At 37.1% G+C, this 23,772-nt stretch overlaps 1 protein-coding gene and 1 pseudogene across 4 annotated transcripts in view; one reads left to right on the top strand and one right to left on the bottom strand.

Annotated features, from left to right (window-relative positions):
* The window catches only part of FRMD6 (FERM domain containing 6), a 150,487-nt gene that overhangs the window by 90,720 nt on the left and 35,995 nt on the right, over positions 1 to 23,772 (top strand). For 3 of the 4 annotated variants that reach the window (XM_037732777.1, XM_017512425.2, XM_017512424.2), the window contains exon 2: positions 16,879 to 17,123. In XM_037732777.1, coding sequence (XP_037588705.1) covers positions 17,025 to 17,123 — 99 coding nt within the window. In that variant the 5' untranslated portion in view covers positions 16,879 to 17,024. The remainder of the gene's footprint in view (positions 1 to 16,878; positions 17,124 to 23,772) is intronic. The other variant, XM_037732778.1, reaches the window with a different exon arrangement.
* On the bottom strand, positions 4,180 to 4,243 carry LOC119468676 (annotated as a pseudogene).

Genomic DNA, 23,772 nt, shown 5'->3' with positions numbered 1-23,772 from the left:
TTTTTTTGAGACAGGGTCTCACTCTGTCACCCAGGCTGGAATGCAGTGGCACAATCTCAGCTCACTGCAACCTCTGCTTCCTGGGTTCAAGCAAGTCTCCTGCCTCAGCCTCCCAAGTAGCTTGGACTATAGGCATGCACCACCACACCCAGCTACTTTCTGTAGTTTTCGTAGAGACGAGGTTTCACCTAGCCAGTATGGTCTCGATATCTTAACCTTGTGATCTGCCCACCTCAGCCTCCCCAAGTGTTGGGATTACAGGCATGAGCCACCATGCCCAGCCAACACCATGTTTTCTTAATTCATTCTTCCAAACATGAAAATCATGAAGGAAGATAAGTTCTCCTCTCATTGAGTGCTTTTTAAGTATTTGAGTGATTTTGCCCGTGGATCAGAGATAAGATGATTCCAAGGGAATTCATTGTAGGCAATAGATAGTCTTTTCTAGGGTAGGATTGAGGGAGTAAGAGGCAACAATGAGCTATTGGTGTTGAGCCGTGGTCCTGGTATGCCTCCTGACTTGAAATAGCCTGCTCCTTGGGTTTCTCCAGGATAAATGTTATGGGTCAATCTCAGGACTTCTGCCTTTCCAGTTTGATTAGAGCCATATGAAAAAGCAGTGCTGAGCAGAGGTAGGGTGGTTTCTGGTTTTTGTTTGTTTGATTGGTTTGAGTTCTTTTTTTTTTTTAATTCTAACCTTCAAGGTTGAGGTATGGTTCCTTCTTTCATGGAAGATTAACCCCGTTTGTGTAGGGTAAGGTATAATTCTGGTTTTCTTCCTCCACACCCTTTAGAAAGCAGACTTATAAGTCTCTCTCAAAACATCAGAGGATGATTACTGTAAGAAGGAATGTTCTCTTTTAGTGATATGGAGGGGGATGCACACCGAACAACCAGATGATCCAGTGAACAGGTAGGTCAAATGGAGGTGACTGGACCGGGCTGTTCAGTGACTCACTGCTGGATTTTGTTGACTTCACACACCAGATAGACCAGAGATTCACTGTTACGTGGCTTTATTTCTATTACTTTTAGAATAGATGGATAATAATTGAATTGATCTTGGTTTGTATCTTATTTCAAAACTCTAGTTGAGAAGAGTTACAGAAATAAGGCCTGTGAATTGGCATATGGGAAATAGAATGTAACTAGATAGGTAAGTACTGCTGAGAATGAGATTCTACACTCGGCGTAACTGGCAAATTCGTGGTTGTTATCTTCTAGAAGTAAGCTAAGAGAATGAAACACTGGGTGACAGTAGAAGAGGCTGGCTTCTGATTGAAGATTCCCCGTGGAAAGACATAAAGGACACAGTCATACCTAGCTCCCAGTTATGTTCCCAACAGCCACCTTAACAGTCTTGGATCCCTGTTTCTCTGGAATAACTTAACAAGGCACCTTAGTCTCCTTAGAGCAGCACGTTGGCTAAAGATTTGATGACTCCCCAGAACTGTAGATCTTTGATTAATGGAAGGCTTTGTTAGGATTAAGGTGTTTTTTAATACATTGGAGGCAGAATTTGTACATGAAAATGACGATGGTAAATATGTTGTGAAACTATAATAAAGCCATACATGAAAGAAACATTTTTATCATTTCGCTTAAGGGCTTTTAAAACTGTATAATGTTTTATCTTTAAAAGTTTATTTAACAACTTGTCTCCAACTTGTGTAATCACTGCAAAACCCCCAAGGGGGTGTAAAATAAGGACTTTTGTAGCAGTAGAAAGTCTTGTTAGATTGTCCAGAGGAATCTTCCTTTTACTTTGAAGTCTGTAGATTGTGCTTTTGATCTTTTTTACTTTAAAGAGTACCTGGCCCTGGAGCCTCACTTTGCGTCATTCTGCACTTGTACTTGTACTGTGTGTGTGTGTGTCTGTGGGTGTGTCCCACTACAAATGCTGCTACTTTGAGTGTGTCTGGGTAGCAGCATAATCTCAGCCCCCAAATTTATGTAGGGTAAAAATTAAGAGTCTTAGAATCTCGAAGCCCTTTTCTGGCTTCATAAAATTTTTCATGTGATGAAAGGCAACAGAGTAAAAGGCAGGTTTTATTAGCATTTGGATATGTTTAGTAAATTATTTTAGCATGTTTGTTAACTTTCTATTTAAAAATATAAAATATGAACTTTTTGAAAAGAGACTAGATTAAGCTATTTTTTTTTTTTTTTTTTTTTTTTTTTTTTTTTTTTTTTTTTTTTATGGGAGCTTTGGAATATAATTTAGGAAGACAATCCCATTAAGGAAAAGCACACCTGAGTCCTACAGCTGGCTCGGCCAGCACATTCTCTCAAAGTGCCGGTTTCTTAACCTATAAACTTAAAGGGTTGGATGAAGTCTTCTGTAAAATCTGATACAGTGATAAACTTTTCATTTGATTGTACTTTGTTACATTTATTTCCAGTTAGGAATAGATAGAAACTCAGAAATTATTTTATACTTGTCACTGGACTATAAAAACTCCTGCAAGAATTCATTAACAATACCAGGAGCTCTAAGGCTTTTCTTAGTTTCACATCCCTGAAAACAATCATGTAGTAAGTGAGGTAATATTTTATAAGTACATCGTACATGGTAGTTACATGGTAGTTAAACTCTGCATAGGGTCAGTAATGGATTCATCTTATGTGAAATGTAGTAGGCAGTTACAGCAGCATTTCATACTTGCCCTGCTCTATGTATCTTTTTAAAATTTAATTATCAGTATGTGATTGTTCCAGCATTTTCAACCTCAGTACTTCTGATGTACTTTACAGAATTGTGAAATATACACATAGAGGAGTGTTTGTAATGTCTGTGTATTTTAAACAATAATAGTGGTGAAAGAACACCACTGTATTTACTACCAAGTTTATGAAAAAAATGTTTCTCTAGAACGTTTGAAGCTCTCTGCTCCTTTCTGAATATATCTCCTCCTATCTCCAGCCTCCCCCACGTTATAATTTTGAAGTTAATCATAGCTTTGCCTTTCTTTAGTCTTATCACACATATATGTATCCCTAAATGAATCATTCATTAGTTTTGCTTTCTTTTAAACTTTGTTTTTGAATCTGATATTGTGAACGCATGAACTTTCTATTGAAAGAAATAGAATCTATCATATATATTCTTGTGTTACTTGTTTTTTTGCTGTTGTTAATGTTGTTTTTGAGATTCACACTTGTTAATATGTAGCTGTAGTTCATGATTTTTCACTGCTTAATTGTTTTAATGTACCATATTTTATTTACTCTGTTGTCAGTGGGCTTTTGCGTTTCTAGCTTATACATTTCCTTGTTGTTAGATGCCATTTAATTACACAGAAAATCCTTCTGCAATGTTACCAGAAAGCTAGCAACTTCTCAAATATTTAGTTCAATCTTTGTTAGAGGCATTATGCTCTCTTTGGTAAAAAGTATTTCAGGGGAAAATAAGTAAAGTAACGTTAAGATTCATATGTTGCTACTAGATAATGAGAATTTCACAGCAAAGTCATTTTCTAGAAAACTGCAGTTCCTGTGTCAGAGGGAATTGAGTGCAAGTCCCATGAATGAGAGAATCAAAGATTTCATTGTGGAAATTAGAAGCAGATGCTTCTAAGTTGGAGGATTTTCCCTGACAACAGCACTTTTTGTTGGCAATGTCATGCTAGAAATTCATCTTGGTTGAAAGGAATTTTTGTGCCTGGTTGCTAAACCTGATATGACTTTTGAATACAGATGGCTGTGAAAATAGTTTCTGTGGTTTAAAATTCGTGAATTTTACCGTTGCCTTTGTTCTGGTTGGTTGCCTATCTAGCATCTCTTCTTATACCCCAACTTCGCAGAGGTACCCAAGTTTTCGTTTTGATGTCCATGTACTTCAGGGGAAGTTAACGCACCTCCAGATTTCGATGTGAGCCCTAGGTGGCTTAGGTTAATTCAACTATTCCCCATCCCTGTGCAGTGCTGAGGGGCTTGTGAACTCTCCAGTCAGGTAGAATTTCAGTTTCTTTTTTCCATCCACATTCTTGTTGATTTGTCCGCTCTGAGAGATGCCAGCCTTAAGATGGAACTGATTTCAGGATGCCAGAAAAAACTAGGTTCTGTCTGACAATGTGTGCCACCACATCAAACCATCTATGGCCCCACTTTACTTTTTTTTTTTTTTTTTTTTTTTTTTTTGGCCCTTTTTTTTTTTTTTTTTTTTTTTTTTTTTTTTTTAGGGGCCATGCTAATCTTCTCTGTATCGTTCCAATTTTAGTATATGTGCTGCCGAAGCGAGCACGGCCCCACTTTACTTTAGGCTCCGAGTTCCTTTATAAATTTCCCTCACTTCGTTTAACTAGTCCTATTGCTTAACTGCTAATAGCTAACACTTATATAGTGTTTACCATATGCCTTAACAATAGGCATTTTGCTTTAGGCTCTGAGTTACTTTTTAAATTTCCCTTATTTCATTTAACTAGTCCTATTTTTTTTTTTTTTTTTTTTGAGTCGGAGTTTCGCTCTTGTTACCCAGGCTGGAGTGCAATGGCGCAATCTCGGCTCACCGCAACCTCCGCCTCCCGGGTTCAGGCAATTCTCCTGCCTCAGCCTCCTGAGTAGCTGGGATTACAGGCACACACCACCATGCCCAGCTAATTTTTTTTTGTATTTTTAGTAGAGACGGGGTTTCACCATGTTGACCAGGATGGTCTTGATCTCTTGACCTCGTGATCCACCCGCCTCGGCCTCCCAAAATGCTGGGATTACAGGCTTGAGCCACCGCGCCCGGCCTTTTTTTCCCTACTAATAGCTAATACTTATATGGTGCTTAACAATATCCTATAAAGTATGTACTGTTATAATTTCCATTTTACAGACATGGAAGTTGAGATAGGTGAGAGACTTGTCAAAGGTTATACAGTTAGCATTAATAAATAGCTGGCTAAGAGTCAGACCCAGGCAGTTTGGCTTCAAAGTCCAGATTTGAGTTGGATATTTTTGGTACTTGCAACTTAGTGCATCCCAACCAGTATGTCTCCTTATATGTTTGCTTTCACATATGTTGGCTTAACCTGACACACGTGGAGACTTTCGCAGAAACTGTATTTTGTGGACAGTGTTGGAGGATTGTATTCTTACATTATGTCCACTAAATTTGGAGACAAGAAAAACATGTACACATTTCCCCTATAACTAACACACAGAAAATATTCAAGAAGCTCTGACCAACACTGACTCCCATTGTGGGGGAAAAGTGTGTCATAAAGGAACATAATTTTAATCTTAATTGCTAGGGAGGATTTATTCACATTTCTGGTGAGTAAGTCTAAATAATGTATTCAAGAAGTCCTACTGGATACCTATACAGAGCCATTACTGCCCCTGGCCATTAGCGACATAAAGATGCTGACAGCCTACCCTTGAGGAGACTCTGGTCCTCAGTGGGAGCAGGAGAAACAACACTGAGCCGCCTAGGAATGTGGAGGCATGCTTCACAGACCAGCATCTTGAGTTTCCAAGGAGAATGAAGATACTTTGTTTTGTTCTTTTGGAGTGAGTAGGTGGGTGGGATAATATGCAAGGAATAATATTCTAGACAGAGGGAACAGTATGGTCAAAAGCATAGAAATATGAGAGTAAGACTTGTTCAGGGATCTGTGAGGAAAAGAATTGTAGCAATTCAGAACATGAACTGGAAAATGCTCACACTGAGGAATGGGACCCAATAGTGAAGGATTACTGTGCTTTAGTGTTAGGTGTTATCCTGTGGATGTGCTGAACCGTTAAAAGAATGTGAGCAATGGTGTGATATGTATGATCAGATATGCAGTTTAAGAGGTCACCCTGGCAGTGTTGTAGGGGATAGCTTTAAGGAATTAGACAAGACAGAGAACATTTAAAAATTTAGGTGAGAACACAGTGAGGTTGTATGGTAGAGAAGAAAGCTGTTAAAAAGGCTAGACAGAGGGAGGATTTTTTTTTCTTACTAAGATTTTATATATATTTATATATATTTGCTATGTATAAAATGCATATTGTTTAACATATATTATGCATATATAAAATGCATATATATATATATATATATATATATATATATATGGCAAATAATAGAGGACAAGTAATTTTCCCGACCTTTCAGTCATTGAGGACCACTTTCATTTATTCTTCCCCCCACCTTCCCCAGGCTTTATGTTTGAAATGATTGTCTATCAAAACAAATTAAGTCATTTGTTTTCATTGTTTTCTGCTTTGTCATGTAGAGCTAAGTGTGCTATCAAAATAAGAGCTTGAAAATAATACTAGTATTACTTAAGTGAAAGATCTTTTAATTTCCCTTGAAATATTGCTGTGGGAAAATATGCACGTTTATCAGGCTTTTTGAGATACTTAAAGATCCCCATCACTTCTTTTATGGACTTCATTGTAATAGTTGATTAACAGAATTATACTTATTACTGTTCAGTTTAGAAAGGGTATATCAGACCTGGGCTTTGGAGAAATATGTTTCTAATCTCTAATATAAGACAAGTGATGATTTCATTTTCCTGAGTACCCCTATTATCATTAGCCTTTGCCTTGCCTCTGTAATCAAGTAAATAGAGTGAGTATGGTGGTAGCAGAAAATTATGCCAAAGAAGAAGAGGAAAGGCTGAGTCCAAATAGCACAGGGGGCAAAACCATGACTAAAGCTGGAGAAGGTGATTCATTGGTTGAGTTAACGAGGAACAAAACTTGGAAAAACAGTCCATAGTGTATGGTACTGTGTGCCATCCGAGCGAATCTTGTTGGAAGCCTCTCAAGGTACCGAAGAAAATGCCTTACATTGCAGGAGAATTCACAGTAACCAGGCTTTACATCTCTTCAGTCTGAGTTTGCATGGGGCAACAGCACAGTCTCAGACCTCTCCACCAGAGCCCTTACCTGTATTACTCCCCACCCTTGCAATTCTTTATTCTCTCCACAACATACATGATGTTACCTCCCTTCATGGAATCTTTCCTGAATGCCATGCTCCTCCCAGTTTTTAGCCTTTTCTCAAATCCCACCGCCTTCACTTTACCACACAGTTTAGCATTTAAGATGTAGTTTTATCACTTCCTATTGTTTCTACTGTATTAAATTTGACTCTTGAAAGAGAGTATAAACTTTCTAAGGGCTAAAATATAGAAATGGTGTTGAGAGATAAATATATATCAACTAACACTTTAACAAGTGCTGGAGTACTCAATTATCAGTTGGTTTATGCTTGTTCATTGACTAACAGAATACTCATGATCATTTTCTTGCTTTTATTGTTTTCCTCTTTGATTAGCAGCTTTCCTTATTCCTGCTAGTCATATTCTCAAAATTATATAGTGAAACAGGGTAATTTTTGGCAATAGTGGGTATTTGTGATTTAGGGGGGATGTGCTCAATAACTGTTTTTAATTATTGATGTTATTTTTTATATACTATAATTTACTAATCTGTTCCTGTCTTTTGACTATACTTTAGTGAATACTTTTATTCAGAAATGTTGAATGCTTTGTTTGAATTATTTTCTTCTTATACATTCTCTACAAGTGGGATTATTGGATGAAAAGGTATGAACATCTCTATGACTCTTACTACAAGACAAAGCCAAATTGGTGCAGTGATTTACAATGCTAACTGCAGCTTTTGATTCGATTTCACTGATTTTTCTCTTTATTGAAATATTAAGTTCTTTGCTGATCTTTTTATATTCTCCCTTTTCTATAGCCAAGGACTAGCCACATAATGTTTTTCATTCAAGTATGATGAGCACTACTTGGCACCAATTCAAGTCCACTTTAATTGGAAGGTTCTTTTTTATTCCTAACCCTAAGGTTAACCTCATTGGTTAAATACAGAAGTTAAATAACCTGTTAACTGCCAACAGGAGAAAAAAAACCACACCATTTATTTAGATCTCAAGATACAAGAAAAAAATAGCATAGATAGTGACCACTACATGTTTGCAAACAACAATGCTTCCACTTTCTTTACATGACATGAAACCAGTTATGTTTCTTGGTAGTAAATACAGTAACACATACTGTGTATCAAGCGCTGTTCTACATGCTTCACATTTGAGTAACCCATTTAATAATCTTCATAAGAGTCTCATTTCAAAGGTGAGCAAAATTGACACAAAAAAGTACAGAGACTTGCCCAAAGCTACCCAGGTGGGAAGTATCAGAGCTGGGGTTCAAACCCAAGCTGTTTGGCTCCAGAGTCCAAGCTCTTAACCAGGACTGCCTACTGCCATATAGTGTTTCCTCTTTCAAAACTTAGCCTTTCTGTTGATTCAACAACTAGCCTGCATTTCAAGTGACAAACATAGCCACTTATAATTGTATAGTATAATAATGTTACAGTCAGATTACAGTCTCTATTAGATTGCATTTGATAATTAGCTTAGTGGGTTTCCCCTTACCAAATTTATAAAATATGCTTGAAATTAAAGCTATTTTTACTAAAATTGCTATGATTACACTGTCAACTGATCAGTTTTTAAAATTATACATCAACCATGTTTTCCAGTTATTTTGTTTGCAGTAAAAGCATTTTCTTAAATTACAGCTACTGTAATTTATTACAAACATACAATACAATAAAAGCATATTCAGCTTGATTCTGTAAAAACACATTGTGGTCCTTCATAAGAGGACTATTCACCCACACATTAGTATTCCAGATGAGATATTCCTTTGTTGTTAAAAATTACTGTTATGAATTAATTTCCAAATATGCTTTGTTTGCCTTCAATGAATTTTGCATTATTTCCATAAATCATTTACTGTGCTGGTGATTTATTTTGAATTATTTTCTTCTTAAACATTCCTGGTAGGTGAGATTTTTTGGTGAAATAAATAATTTATTATTATTTTAACCCAACCACCTAAATTTTTCAGCTACTCAGATTTTATCCCCCATCTTCTTTGCTTATGGTGAATAGCGACTATTCTCCTTTTTTTGGATTGGAGAGAAACTAAAACTTAAAGCAGTTTTTTTTTTTTTTTTTTTTTTAAAGTAAATGTCAATGTTGGTATGGCTAGAGATAGTAAACAGTGAATTAATGAATGAATGTATCAAGCAATCAGTCAGCTTCTTGTTTGGATGGGCTGTATTAAAGAGGACTCAGTTGCAAGTGGCAGAATTAGCTTAAGATAACTTGTTGGCTCACTATATGATAATTTCTATGGATGGTTTTTAGCTTCAGACATAGCTAGATGCAGCAGTTCAGATGATGCAATCAGGATTTTTTCTGAGCTTCTTTTTCCTTTGTAATGATGTCCTTAGGAGATTTCTTACCATGTGGCTTCAAAGTTGATTGCCAGCAACTCCAGGCTCATATTATTTTCACAAATAGCAATTTAAAAAGAAGGGCAGCTCTCTCCTTCCCAGCATTTTTATCACAAATTTCATGGAGGAATTCTGGGTTTGCTCGGGTTACATGTTTGCCATTTACACCAAACACTGTGGTTGGAGAATGAACCCTGTTGGGCCAGCTCTGAGTTACATCCCTCCCCTGCATCACCATCATCAGCCAGGGTGGGGACAACACATTGTGATTGGTAGCCCCACTGGAAAGATGGTGCCAAGCAGACTAAAACAGATGTCCTCTACCTTCCATTCTTGGTCAGCCAGCACACATTTCAACCCATACACCCATACACACTCTATTTCAATACATAAAATTTCAAAGAAGTAACCACCTAATATAATACCACTTTCCTATTTACAACCAGCAATATGCATAACTTCCCTACCCAAAAATAGACTTCCTCAAGTTTAGCTGATTTGCTACATCTGACTATGAGGTCTAGATTTCTGTATGAGTGTATTATTGTTAATCATTTGTAGATACTCCTTCTCATGACCTGGCAACTCACGACTATTTTTAAATTTTTAAATTTTTGAGACAGAGCCTTGCTCTGTTGCTCAGGCAGAAGTAGCACAATCATTGCTCACTGTAGCCTCGATCTCCTGGGCTCAAGTGATCCTCATGCCTCAGCCTCCTGAGGAGCTAGGACTACAGGCATGTGGCACCATGCTCAGCTATTTTTTAAAAAAATTTTCTAGTAGAAATGGGTCTTGCTGTGTTTCCCAGACAGGTCTCAAACTCCTAACCTCAAGAAATCTTCCTGTCTTGGCCTCCCAAGGTGCTGGGATTACAGGTGTGAGTCACTGTGCCTGGCTTTGACTCTTATTTTAAGTAACAATATTTCCAACCCAAATAACCTGATAGCTAATACTTAATATCCATTATCTCATTTAACCCACCCAATAATCATAGGAGGCCAATACTACAGATTTTACAGATAAAGGATCAGATTTGGAAATCAGGTGACTTGCTGAAGGTCACATAGCAGGTGTTGTGGAATCCAAATTAAGATCCAGATTTGATTGAGGAAGGGTTAAATCTGTCTTCTTAATCAGTATTCTGTTCGTATTGTCTCTTAACATCCAAGGCTAAGGCATATCAAAAGTAATCTTAGCCTTACCATAGTGCCTTATTTGTCCACCAGAGCAATGGTTGGAAGGTGGGAAAGAGACAGCAACAAAGAATCTGATGTTCTTTCCAGAGTATTTGGCTCCAGATGACTGATATCTATCAACTACTTTCTTTATAGGTAAGACAGTAACTGTAAAACAGGCCATGAAGCAGAGAGTGTTCAATTTACTTCTAAAGTGAGAAAAGTAAATCTGTGGCTCCTAAATTTTTTTTTTAAACAAATAAATGACCCTTTTAAAAAAAAAAAAAACCTTATAACACAGAGTATGCAGGCAAATTAAAAATTAGGTGTCAGTTGTTTCCAGAACAGTTTTTATATTTTCAGGTATTGTTTCAAAATAAAGGACTCTAAAGGAGCAAGCAGTTGGGGATTATGGAAGTGTATTTATGTGAGAAGTTTGGCAATAAACTGTACTAAATATTAAAGTTTTAAGAAGTTAAACTTCAAAGCTGTTCTAAAGCCAGAGGCCACACACATTCAAGAGGGTGAAAATTTTGTCTTTAAAGTTCAAGCTGGATTTCTGAATTTAGTACTCAATTGCTGACCTTTAGTTGGAAAATAAGTATTTAGTAAGAATTGTATTATTACTTAGATAAAAAACAGCTGGATGGTAAAAGGTAGCCCATAATGTCTATATGGAAACCTGTAGAGCACTAGTTCTCAACCATAGGTAATTTTGCCCCCCAAGGGACGTTTGACAATGTCTAAGGGAATCCGGGGTTGTTACAGCTGATGGGAATGGGGCTCCTGGCACCTAGTGAGTAGAGGCCAGGGATGCTGCTGAACGTCTTACAATGTGCAGGACAGCCCCTCACTACAAAGAATATTTGGCCCAAAATGTAAGTAGTGCCAAGTTTAAAAAACTCTTTGGTAGAATCTTCATGTACAGTAAGCCAAACAACTAATGTTTAACGATCATATACTATGTGCCTGTCATTGGCGATTAAACATAGTATGTAGCTAGTGAAGTGACCCTGTTCTTAGAAGAGATGAGTAGAGACAGATGAGAAAAGTAACAATTACAAGCTACTGAAGTAAGTGTTAGTGTAGAGATAGTGCTTTGGGATAACAACTGAGGAGTACTTACAAAGAGTGTTGCACAAGTAGATTATTTACAAGGAAAAACTTCTTACTGAGCATGAGTTAGTCACAGGGGGCAGCCCAGATCCAAGGAGAGGGGAAGTAGATCCCACCTCTGAATGGGAAGCATGGCAGTGAGTTTGCAGGTTTCTTTAACATACCATAGGTACATACCACTGTTGTTAACAACAGCGCCTGGAACATATTAAGTTTGTAGTAAATGCCAGCTATCATTAACGCTATTATTTTCTGTTTTCTGAACAATAAGTGAGTTTTGGCATGGAAAACTCTTTCCTGGGATGGGTGGATGGATGGATGGATGGACGGACGGACAGACGGACGGAAGGAAGGAAATTACATCTCTTTCTTCATTTAGATATTTCCTTAAATATTGACTCATTAGAGATGCTTCCCTTGATTAATCTTATATGAAATAGCATCCATACCACAATCATATCTCCATCAACTCTCATCTATTCTAGGCTTACTTTTCTTCCTAGTACCTATCACTGTCTATATCGTATGCTTATTGTCTGTTTCTGTTAGAGCAGGGTATTTGTTTTGTTAATGCTGTTAGTGTACTCAGCCCATACAGCAGCACTTGGCGAACAGTAGGTATTGAATGAATGAATGAACAAAAAGAAACGGAACTTGTTTTACTAAAGACATTTTGATAACACTTTTGGGATAGGATACTATGCATTAAAGATGATCTGTTTATTCCAGAATGATCTTAGCTGCAGTATTCATAGCACAGTGTTTGTATACTAATGCAATTATCCATTATATCTTCCTTTGAGTTTGGCATGAGAGTTGTCCATCAGAGTATGTGTGTTCTTAGAAATCAGGGACATTACTATCATCTTAAGCTTCTTGGCAGTGATATGTTCTTAATTAGATGGTGAACTCATAGGTAGAGGGGGAATATTGCTTTTGTATTCTACTTTTCAGCAAGTAAATATTACGGTACTGAGTATAACATGAGCTATATAAATGTGTGATGATTAAATTAGAAGATAGGATTCTCTGCAATACAGGACAAATTTTTGCCTTGTTTTTGTTAGGTAATAAAGATACCATGTTGACTGTTGACATATGCCTACTTAGTCATGCTTCGCTTATAGTAGTCTCATGAAACTACCATCCTTTTGCTTTTTTAAAGAGACAGTCCTAGAATTGCAAATCCTCCTTTGCCTCCATTCAAAATGAGACTATATTATATAGGTAGGAAATTTCTGATGACCTACCTTTGATTTTAAAATTTAAAAAAATTACCATAGTTTTAGATTTAGAGAAAAGATGCAAAGTTTGTATTGAGTTTCTGTATACCCACATACACCCAGTTTCCTCTGTTGCTAACATCTTACATGATTGTGATACATTTGTCACAACTAACAAATCAGTGTTGATATATTGTAACTAAAATGCATACTTTTAGGGGTAGTGACCCAGTTTTAAAGCTTATTTCCCACAATATGTTAAAAATGAAATCAGTATTGAATGCCCATGGGTGGTGGCTTCCTGATTCTTAAAAGAAACTGAGTAACTTTGTAACCATTGGGACTTATCAGGAAATAAGGGACTCATAATAATGTGGGCTTAAAACTCTAGTGGGGAAATTGTGTAGCTTAACGTATTTTTTTGTAAGTTGGGTATTAATAAAGAGGCTGGGTGGGGTTTGATCACTATTAAAACTGATTTTTTTTCCTTGAAAAATATGTTACTACATGTTGGGCTAAAAACGGTTGCCCTCTAGTAGGAAATGTGTCCTCCTGGGACTGAGTTGGAATTTAGTTTAGGACACAGAATATGTAGCAAATAGCCTTGAGGGTGACTCCTAGAATTCAAATTGGTATAAATTTAATCTAATTCTTTTCCCTAGGACTGCGCTATTTAAGATTAAGTTTTATACTGGCACATATTAGAGATATGGCTATTTTGCCATTTCAGTGGAACCTTTTAATCAGCTTTAATGCTGTCTTGGGTAAAGTAAAAACTTAATCTCTCTCTTTAAGGGCTTTACTAGTTTGCCATCCTCAAAGCAGAAAAAGCAGCAATGAAGTAGCACTGCTTCATGTAGACTGTGCTTCTATTAAATTTGCTTCAATAATCCTCTTGCAGTCATCTTTTGTGCTGCATATTTGAACCATAAAATAAGTAAAAATTGTACCCAAATGCAAATTTCAAGTTATTTTAATGAAGTTCTGGAAACATCCCAAAGCTCAGAAGATATTTTTTCCTAGTTATTTTTTTTTTTTTTTTTAATTCTGGAAAGGAGGTCAGTAGACATACCCTGCTTTAATTGGTTTAATTAGAAGTGAAAAATTACAGGACTAACTCAATTTTAAGTATAGATTTAAATAAGAATTATACTGGGGTGAATATTATTTAAGGGTTTGAATTTAAGATACATTTAATCAGAGCTTATAATTTCTTCTTGAAAAGATTTATATAGCAAAAAAGAAGACTAAATGTTGGAATATATCAATATATAGGGGAAAATTTTACCATGAAATATAATATTTGATAAGAAAATCATTTTAAAATTGCATCTCTAAATGGTATGCCTAAGAATATTGTTCTATAGGACCTTAATAGAACGCATTGGGGGAAAAATGTATTGTGTGCTCATGTAAGTTTGAGAAATACTGCATTAAATTTAAGAAGTTGCCTGCAGGTCTTCTCAGAGCCTTAAACACTTCCTGAATTTCTAAGAGAGAGCATATATAGGGTACAGTACTTTGCAAATCTATTTGACTTGTAGAAATTTATACCTTTGATAATGTTTAGGACTTTTTTTTTTTTCCTATTATGATGATGTGATATCATTCACATATACTACTTCTTCCTAATTCTTTATCTTTAAGATATTTTTCCAGTGTATTATATTCAACTCTCTGCTCAGTGCCTTCCTTCCGCTAACTAAAGTGATGGTTTCCATTTGTCGCTACACGTCAGAAATGCCTGGCCCTGACCCTGGAGATTCTGTATGAGTAGAAATGCCAGAATTTCTGTTTCTATACCTGCTCAGGATTCTGCATTTAATTACAAACACCCAGCTGATTCTAATGCAGCCAATACTGGTCCTCCAACTGATGCTTTAGAATTGTTAAACTAAAAGCATGCGTTTTTTCTAGATGAATGAGTAGATTAGGGTGTAGTTGGTGGTCATAGAACATATGGGTTAACCATTTATCCTAGTGAGAACATAGCACAGGCCTCTGATTACCCCACAAGATGATGTGCTGGCTATAAGCTAACATAAAACGATTATTATTCTTTAAGAAAAGCAGGGGCCGGGTGCGGTGGCTCACGCCTGTAATCCCAGCACTTTGGGAGGCCAAGGCGGGTGGATCACGAGGTCAAGAGATCGAGACCATCCTGGTCAACATGGTGAAACCCTGTCTCTACTAAAAATACAAAACATTAGCTGGGCATGGTGACGCGTGCCTGTAGTCACAGCTGCTCAGGAGGCTGAGGCAGGAGAATTGCCTGAACCCAGGAGGCGGAGGTTGCGGTGAGCCGAGATTGCGCCATTGCACTCCAGCCTGGGTAACAAGAGCTAAACTCCGTCTCAAAATAAAATAAAATAAAATAAAATAAAATAAAAGCAGAATACTTCTAAACGGGCTTTTAGCCACCTTCCTAATAATGAAGTGTACCATGTATATGATTACCATTTGTTTTTGTTTTGAGTGATTCTTTTATAAATGATGTTTTATTTATACTTTAAAACGAATACTAGATTATGTTTTCTAAATGTGCCAACTATCTAAGAATGTATTCTTTCCCCGCCTGCTGATAAGAGTTAGACATTTAACCTTAAGCAAATTGGCCAAGATTCTTTCTCATCTATGCTTTGATTTATGTGAGTATTAATGTATTTTCTGTGAAAATTGTATAGTTATATATACTCTCCTCCTAGTGAAACAGTTCCATATTCCTGGAAATGGTCTTTTACATCCTACAGTTGTAGCTGGAAAGGAATAATATGAATACTAATGGTTTGAGAGGCAACTAGTCTTGACATGTCTTGGCTGAATAGCGTTCTGTTAGCAAAAATATATGAAATACTAGAACACCCATTAAAAGTAGAAAATACCCACTTCTGTTTTAAAATTATTCTGCAAGGTCTTGCCAATGCAGTGAGACATAAAACAGAAATAATGGGTGTAATTATTGAAAATTGGAGATAAAATTTCTATTACTTGCAAACAAAATTCTCTCAAAAACTGAGAAATCAAATAATACAATTAATATGTTTAATAGAACTAATTAGATAGGAGCGACATCCAAAATCCATCACACTTTTCTATACAAATATGATTTGAAATATGCGGTCTTGTTTTATCTGTGTATTAGTTTATGAAATAATAAATGGAAAAATTAAGTTTGCGTTGTCAGGTTAAAGACTCGGGCAGGGGCTGGGCATGGTGGCTCACGCCTGTAACCCCAACACTTTGGGAGGCCGAGGTGGGTGGATCACGAGGTCAAGAGATAGAGACCATCCTGGCCAACATGGTGAAATCCCGTCTCTACTAAAAATATAAAAAATTATCTGGGTGTGGTGGCACGCACCCGTAGTCCCAGCTGCTTAGGAGGCTTAGACAGGAGAATGATTTGCACCCAGGAGGTGGAGGCTACAGTTAGCCGAGATTGCGCCACTGCACTCCAGCCTGGTGACAGAGTGAGACGCCGTCTCCAAAAAAAAAAAAAAAAATCAGGAGAAAGAGCTATAAAAACTAAGGAAGAAGAATGTTATAAGGAGGGCTTAACCAGGATAAATGTCATAGAGAGATCAATTAAAGTGATGGGCTAGAGATCACGGGCTTCCTTTAGCAGAGCCATGTTGGTGAAATGAAGGAAGTGGAAGCCAGACCACAATGGTTGAAGAATGAATGTAATGTGAGAGCCAAGACATTTATTTGAGTTTGATAGTAATAAAAAAGACAGAGAATTTTCTTGCTGCTGCTGTTTTTGTCATTTCATATTCAAAACCCTTTCTTTATCTTCCATGTGGGACTGAAAACTCCTCTAAGACAGGATCTGTGTTTCTGTGAGCCCTGTAGTACTTTGTACATCCTTGACTGTGTGAGGCTCTCATTGGTTATAAGTTTAACTCCTGACTGTGAATGAAAGGTTTAAAACTTTGTGGGCAAAATAGAGAATGAATTTAAGTGAGTTCTCATGTATCAAGGTGGCGCTGGCTGGAGACATGTCATCCCTGGTCCATGTGCCCACAAGAATAGTAGTGCTGTGCGTATCTTCCTGACCCCCTCTTCACAGTCTTCACTGCCTTTATTCAGGAGTCTCCCCTTTGGCTTTTCTACAGCTATGAAACCCACGTAGTCAAGCACCATGATGCTTCTGCTGCAGAGCATGTGATGAGGAGGCAAGCTTGGCTTTCGAGTGCTGGGAACCTGAGGAATTGCCAAGGACCTAGAGCCCAGCCCTGACCACCAGAGAGCCCAAAACACAATGAACAAATTGAATTTCCATAACAACAGAGTCATGCAAGACCGCCGCAGTGTGTGCATTTTCCTTCCCGACGATAAATCTCTGAACATCATCATAAATGTGAGTAGATCCAGTTTAGAAATGTTTAAGTATTATGTTTTCACCAGTGACCACGTTCAACTTACGACTTGATTAAGGGTGAAATCTTTACAGAATTAGGGCAATAATAATGTGGCAGAATTGGGTTGTTAAGTATTCCATACATATATTAACTTAGCTTTGTGGCTTGTGTGTAGGTACTGTCAACATTCTCTCACCTGGGATAGAATTAGAGAATTGTGGTTACTATATTGAAAAACAAACATTTGCTCTTTTTACACTTTTTATTGAATTATATGGATTTGTATCTTAAGTGCTTAGAGTTGTATCTCACACACATGAAATGGTTATCATTGCTATTAGGTTGGTGCAAAAGTAATTGTGGCTTTTGCCATTGAAAGTAATATCAAAGACTGCAATTACTTTTGCACCAATCTAGATAGCTTTTTTTTTTTCTTCTTGAGACTGAGTCTTACTCTGTTACCCAGGCTGGAATGCAGAGGCGTGATCTTGGCTCACTGCAACCTCCACCTCCCAGGTTCAAGAGATTCTCCTGCTTCAGCCACCCAAGTAGCTGGGATTACAGGCACACATCACCACACCCACCTATTATTTGTATTTTAGTAGAGACAGGGTCTCACCATGTTGGCCAGGCTGGTCTCAAACCCCTGACCTCAGGTGATCTACCCACCTCCACCTCCTAAAGTGTTGGGATTACAGGCGTGAGCCACCATGGCTGGTCTTAGATAGCTTTTTAATATGTATCTCGATTTTATCTTAAGAGTAGCCGAAGTCTAGCCTATTTCCAGGACTAGGTGCATAGGCTGTGCATTTGAACACTAAGCTGTTGCTTATGGTCTGTGAGTCATAGTCAGCTTGCTTACATAACCTCAATATTGAGGAATATGATTTTTTTAACTTTAAAAAGTCAAGTTACAATTTACATACTGAAAAGTATAGAAACCTTATGTGTGCAGCCCAATGAATTTTTACAATTGTACACATGCATGTAACCATCACTTGCTTGAAATATAGAACATTTTCAGCACCCTAGAAAGATCCTTTGTGACCCCTCCTAGTCAATATCTTCCACCTAAAGGGCAAAAACTATTCTGATCTCTGTCACCAAAGTTTTGCTTGTTTATGAATTTCATGAAGCTGAAATTATGTATATATTCTCTTCTGGCTTCTTTTATTCAACATTTGGGCTGTGAAATTCATTCATGTGAATCTATGTGACAATAATTCTTTCTTTTCCATTGTGGTGTGATATTCCATGTACGAATACACCCAATCTATTCATCTACTGTTGATGGATAGATACTGGGTTGTTTTAAGTTTTGGGCTATTGTAAAACTGTTATGAACATTTTATGTGTATGTACATGTAGAAATATTTCTGGGTTTATATTAAAAGTATATTTGTGAATCATAGGTTACATTATATTTATCCTTGGTAGAGACTACCAAACAATTTTATGATAATCAGTGTTATGTCTAACATTTTTCAACCTCCGTATTATCAACTTTCATACTCTTGCTTTCATAGATTGTATTCTGTTGGAATTAGAAGAAAAATTTTCTTAGTGCATGACTTGAATTAGTTTTCTTTCCTATATGCTGCTATATTTTAATTTAATTATTTATTTATTTATTTTGAGACAGAGTCTCTCTCTCTCTGTTGCCCAGGCTGGAGTACGGTGACATGGACTGCAGTGAATTGGCTCACTGCAGTCTCTGCCTCCCAGGTTCAAGCAATTCTCTTGCTTCAGCTTCCCAAGTAGCTGGGACTACAGGTGTCTACCACCACGCACAGCTAACTTTTTTATTTTTAACAGAAATGGAGTTTCACTATGTTGGCCAGGCTGGTCTCCTCACCTCAAGTGATCTGTCTGCCTCGGCCTTCCAAAGTGCTAGGATTAGAGGCATGAACCCCCATGCCTAGCCATGTTACTATATTTTTAATCCAATTGCTATATAAAACAATATTTCCAAATGTTATACTAAAATTTTTACGACATTTAAATAACTTTATTAAAAACTTTAAGTTTCTGCTTATTGCCATGGTCATTTTGGCTTTATTCTTGGAATCAACACAATTTCTTAATTTACTCCTGTATTCTCATATTTGTATAGGTATTACCTGAGCATCCAGTAGGCCTGCCTGTTGGGTGAACTTTGTCATCTTTCAGTTAGAATTTCCATTGATTATGTACATTGCTGCTCAGGGTATCTAAAATTGTTTTTGGATATGTGAAGTGATGCGGTATTATTTTGACAGCATTTGTTTTTTTTAACTGAATAAAAATTGACAATATCTCTCTTTTCAGGGTGGGCACTAGCAAAATAAGTTATAATCTAATCCTACTTAACGTATGTGAATATTCTGTTTTACCTTTTATACAGTTATATAAAAGATATCCACCACATTTTAAAAATATATATAATCTAGGACATATAGCATAAGCACTTAAGAAACTTCTCTCACTTTCATTTGTCTTTTTACCTGGTGCAATATGTGTATATGTTCTTGTGTTTATACACATACATACAGGATGTGGACCACACCTTACTAACCACAGTTAGGTGAAGGCAGACTAATCCGACTTAGTGAAGAATACTGAAGGCTGAATATAATTTTCAAAGAAATTAATTTATACTAAAATTTCAGCTGAGGGAGATAGTTATAGAGAACAGACTGGAAGATAACCAGTTCATTTGCTCCTATAGATGAGTGGTTTTGAAACTTGAATGTACATCAGAATTATTTGGGGCAGCTTACTAAAGTTTGTTGGGCTCCACTCTTAGAAATGCTGATGTAGTCTATGGCCATACCACCCTGAATGGGCCTGGTCTTGTCTGATCTCAGAAGCTAAGCAGAGTCTGGGCTCGTTAGTACTTGGATGGGAGAAATGCTGATGTAGTGAGTCTGAGGTAGGACACAAGAATCTGCATTTAATAAGACCCCCTAGACGGGGTGTAGTGGTTCATGCCTGTAATCTCAGCACTTTGGGAGTGCGAGATGGGCGGATCACGAGATCAGGAGTTTGAGACCAGCCTGACCAACATGACAAAACCCCATCTCTACTAAAAATACAAGAACTAGCTGGATGTGGTGGCACATGCCTATAATCCCAGCTACTCAGAAGGCTGAGGCAGGAGAACTGCTTGAACCTGTGAGGCAGAGGTTGCAATGACCTGAGAGGTTGCAGTGAGCCAAGATCGCGCCACTGCTTTCCAGCCTGGGGGACAGAGCAAGACTCCAGCTCAAAAAAAAAAGAAAAAAAATAAGATCCCCTAAATAGATGCTATAGATAACTCTAAAATTTGAGTGAAACAGGCAAAGATCTATGTGCCAGCAACACCTAGTTTCTTTCACTCTCTGGAATTCTGGTTACTTGATTGTGTTTTTGGCATGCATCAATGGCCCAGCTCTTAGAACGGTACATGATACATAGTAAGGGCAAAATAAATGTTGGTTGTTAATAATAATATCATCATCATTGCTGAGGAAAAGATTATTCATATTTTGACTCTACAATTTACTAGATTTGTGACCTTTGGACAAGTTGCCTAAGCTTATTCACCATTTTTACTTGTAAAAGCAACTTTCCCAGTACCTGGTACCTAGTAGGTACTAAATTTGTATTAGCTTTCTTTCTGTGTTCCCTTTATAGAATAAGTGAGGAGTAGTATGGAAGTGAAAAGATGTGGATATACTTAAAACACATAGACCTGAATTCAAATCTCATATCTGAATGACTTTGGGAAAGTTAATTATACCTCTCTCATCATCTTTACCTTTAAAATGAGAATAGTACTTTGGCTTCAGGGTGATTGTGAGAATTCAGGGTTAACACTCAGCATAATTTCTGATGCATATATAATAGCTGCTATTATTATTTTAATCCCTAGGCAGAGATAATTTATACTTTTTCAACTCTTCTCTTTTACGATATTAGTATAATAATCCCTCTAAGATGGTTAGGACTATGATCATAGACTGTGAAGTCATATATCATGATTAAGGTGGGTTTCAGAGTCAGAGGGACCTGGGTTGAAATCCCTACTCTACAACTTACTTTGCAATCTAAGGCAAATTTTCTAGTTTTGTTTTGTTTTGTTGCTTTGGTTTCCTCATCCATGAAATAGGGATAATCTTACCCTATACACAGGACATTACAAGGATTTAAAGATGTCACATGCATGAGTACTTAGTGAAGTACCTGGCGTACGTGAATTGCTTCATAAGTGAGCCCTTGAGTATCAATTTACTTGTTTTTATTTCCTTGAACTGTTTGTTCGTTTCGTTAGTGTACTTTGTTAATGAAATTAAGATGAAGAGTCTGAATCCCATGTAGGCCTATAGGATTTCTGATTTCGGTGTAGATATAAGGTAGGACACAGGCATATTGACTCTTGCTATGCCCAAACTCCTCTCTAGTAAGGGGTTGGACCAAAGGAGGGACTAGGTTAAGTAGGGTGGAGGCTTCCCCACTACCAGAAAAACAATTCATGGCTGCCAGTGGGCCCTCCTTTTCTGCAAAAAGTTATCTTTTTGTTCAGAAAATAGCAGTCAATATGTATAGAGTTTGAGTGTAATAAATTAACTGTAGCAAAAATGATTTTATTAACTAATTCTTTTATAATTTCTATACATATATTTTTAACAGTGCAGGTTTGTTCCCTGACCGGTGTGATTGATAGACTATCGTCTTTTTGCATATGGAATAAATTTAGTGTTTTGGTCATTGTGAATTCCCTGTGAGTTGCATTAGTAGATGCTATTTTAAAGGATTTTAATCATCAGGCAAATATGGAAACCTGGGAAAATTTTGGAAGTAAAACCATGGTAAATATAGGAGCCATAAAGATTTGAGTGATATAAATTGTGGCCAAGAGCTTTTATGGCTTCACCAAGACTAAACAATACTTTTTTTCTAGAGTATGTTTTAAACATTCTTGCACAATAACAAACCATTAACACTTAGGATCACATGCTATTTTAATTTAAAAGTCCATATAGAGACTGGGCAAGGTGGCTAATGCCTGTAATCCCAGCATTATGGGAGGCTGAGGAGGAGAATCACTTGAGGTTAGGAGATTGAGACCAGTCTGGGCAACATAGTGAGAGCCCAGTCTCTACATAAAATTTAAAAATTAGCCAGGCATGATAGTACTTCCCTATGGCCCCAACTACTTGGAAGGCAGAGTTAGCAGGATCACTTTAGCCTGGGAGGTTGAGGCTGTAATGAGCCATGATCATGCCACTGCACTCCAGGTTGGGCAAGAAGAGTGAGACCTTGTCTCAAGAAAAAAAAAAGTCCATATAGAGTATATTTTTACATAAAGCTTTAATTCCGATTCTTAATACTTCATACTATATAGCACTTTTTAACATTCTTATTGCTCCTGGAGATTAAAGAACTTGAGAAATTTCACAGTCAGCTGAAACATAGCCTTAAATACTCATAATATGCAAATACAGAAAACTCAGGCTTATTTTCACAGCAGGCAAGACCTCAGAGCCATGGCCTTATTTAATTATAGTTTTTGAATAAGAGCACTGCTTACTTGATATTTGTTGAAGAGCTTTACCAGTAGGCTCCAAATACTTGATTTAAACTAGCAGAACAATAATAAATGTATGGGCTGCATGGAGGAAATATATAACGTTATTAGGTCTACAGTCACACAAGGTTAAAATAGTTTATTTCCTATACATTTAGTTTGTGGTTTGGAATTTTAGCTTCTTACTGCATTTTATCTTGGCTGCTTCTTACCCAACATTTTTAAATATGGTCAAACTAAGGATTAAAGGTGCTATAAACAACATAACATTTTAAGTTGCAGATTTGTAGTATATAGTTGAACTTAAGAATTTTAAATGATATTTGATGCTTTCTCCTCCTCTTTATCATTAAGTTTATTTGTAAAGTAGAATTATGATGATATGGAACTCAAAATCCAGAGGCCTGTTAAAGTGAATGTTGGAAATGACATAAGACTTCTGTAGGACAGAAATCTAGGCTGTCAGGTTATTCAAGCTAGCTGTACACAAAGAGAACGATAATGATTTCCCATTGGCAAATGTGTTCTCCAGTGGTGTTGGTAGGTGGGATTGCATTTATGCAGTTTTCCTGAAATGCTGAATGGCATGTTTATAAAATAGTTTGCTCAGTAATTCAGGGAGTGGTCTTGGTCTCTAGTCGTGGAACAGAACGAAAGTGAGGAGGATCCTACAGGGAATCAGATTTCTGGCTTTCATTCATTGAACACTTACTGAGTGCCTACTACATATCCTGAATATAAAATAAGACACTGAAGGGCTGCTGAATTTTGTTAAAGGGCTTTTCTGCATCTATGGAGATAGCCATGTTGTTTTTGTCGTGGGTTCTATTTATGTGATGGATTATGTTTATTGATATGCGTATGTTGAACCAGCCTTGCATCCCAGGGATGAAGCCGAGTTGATCGTGGTGGGTAAGCTTTTTGATGCGCTGCTGGATTTGGTTTACCAGTATTTTACTGAGGATTTTCACATCAATGTTCATCAGGACGATTGGCCTGAAATTTTCTTTTTTTTGTTGTGTCTCCGCCACGTTTTGGTATCAGGACGATGCTGGCCTCATAAAATGAATTAGGAAGGATTCCCTCTTTTTCTGTTGTTA

This window comes from Cebus imitator, unplaced genomic scaffold, assembly GCF_001604975.1.
Source record: "Cebus imitator isolate Cc_AM_T3 unplaced genomic scaffold, Cebus_imitator-1.0 Scaffold472, whole genome shotgun sequence".
NCBI classification, from domain to species: Eukaryota; Metazoa; Chordata; class Mammalia; order Primates; family Cebidae; genus Cebus; species Cebus imitator.
The sequence above is the reverse complement of the archived record's forward strand: the minus strand, read 5'-3'. Positions and strand labels throughout refer to the sequence as shown.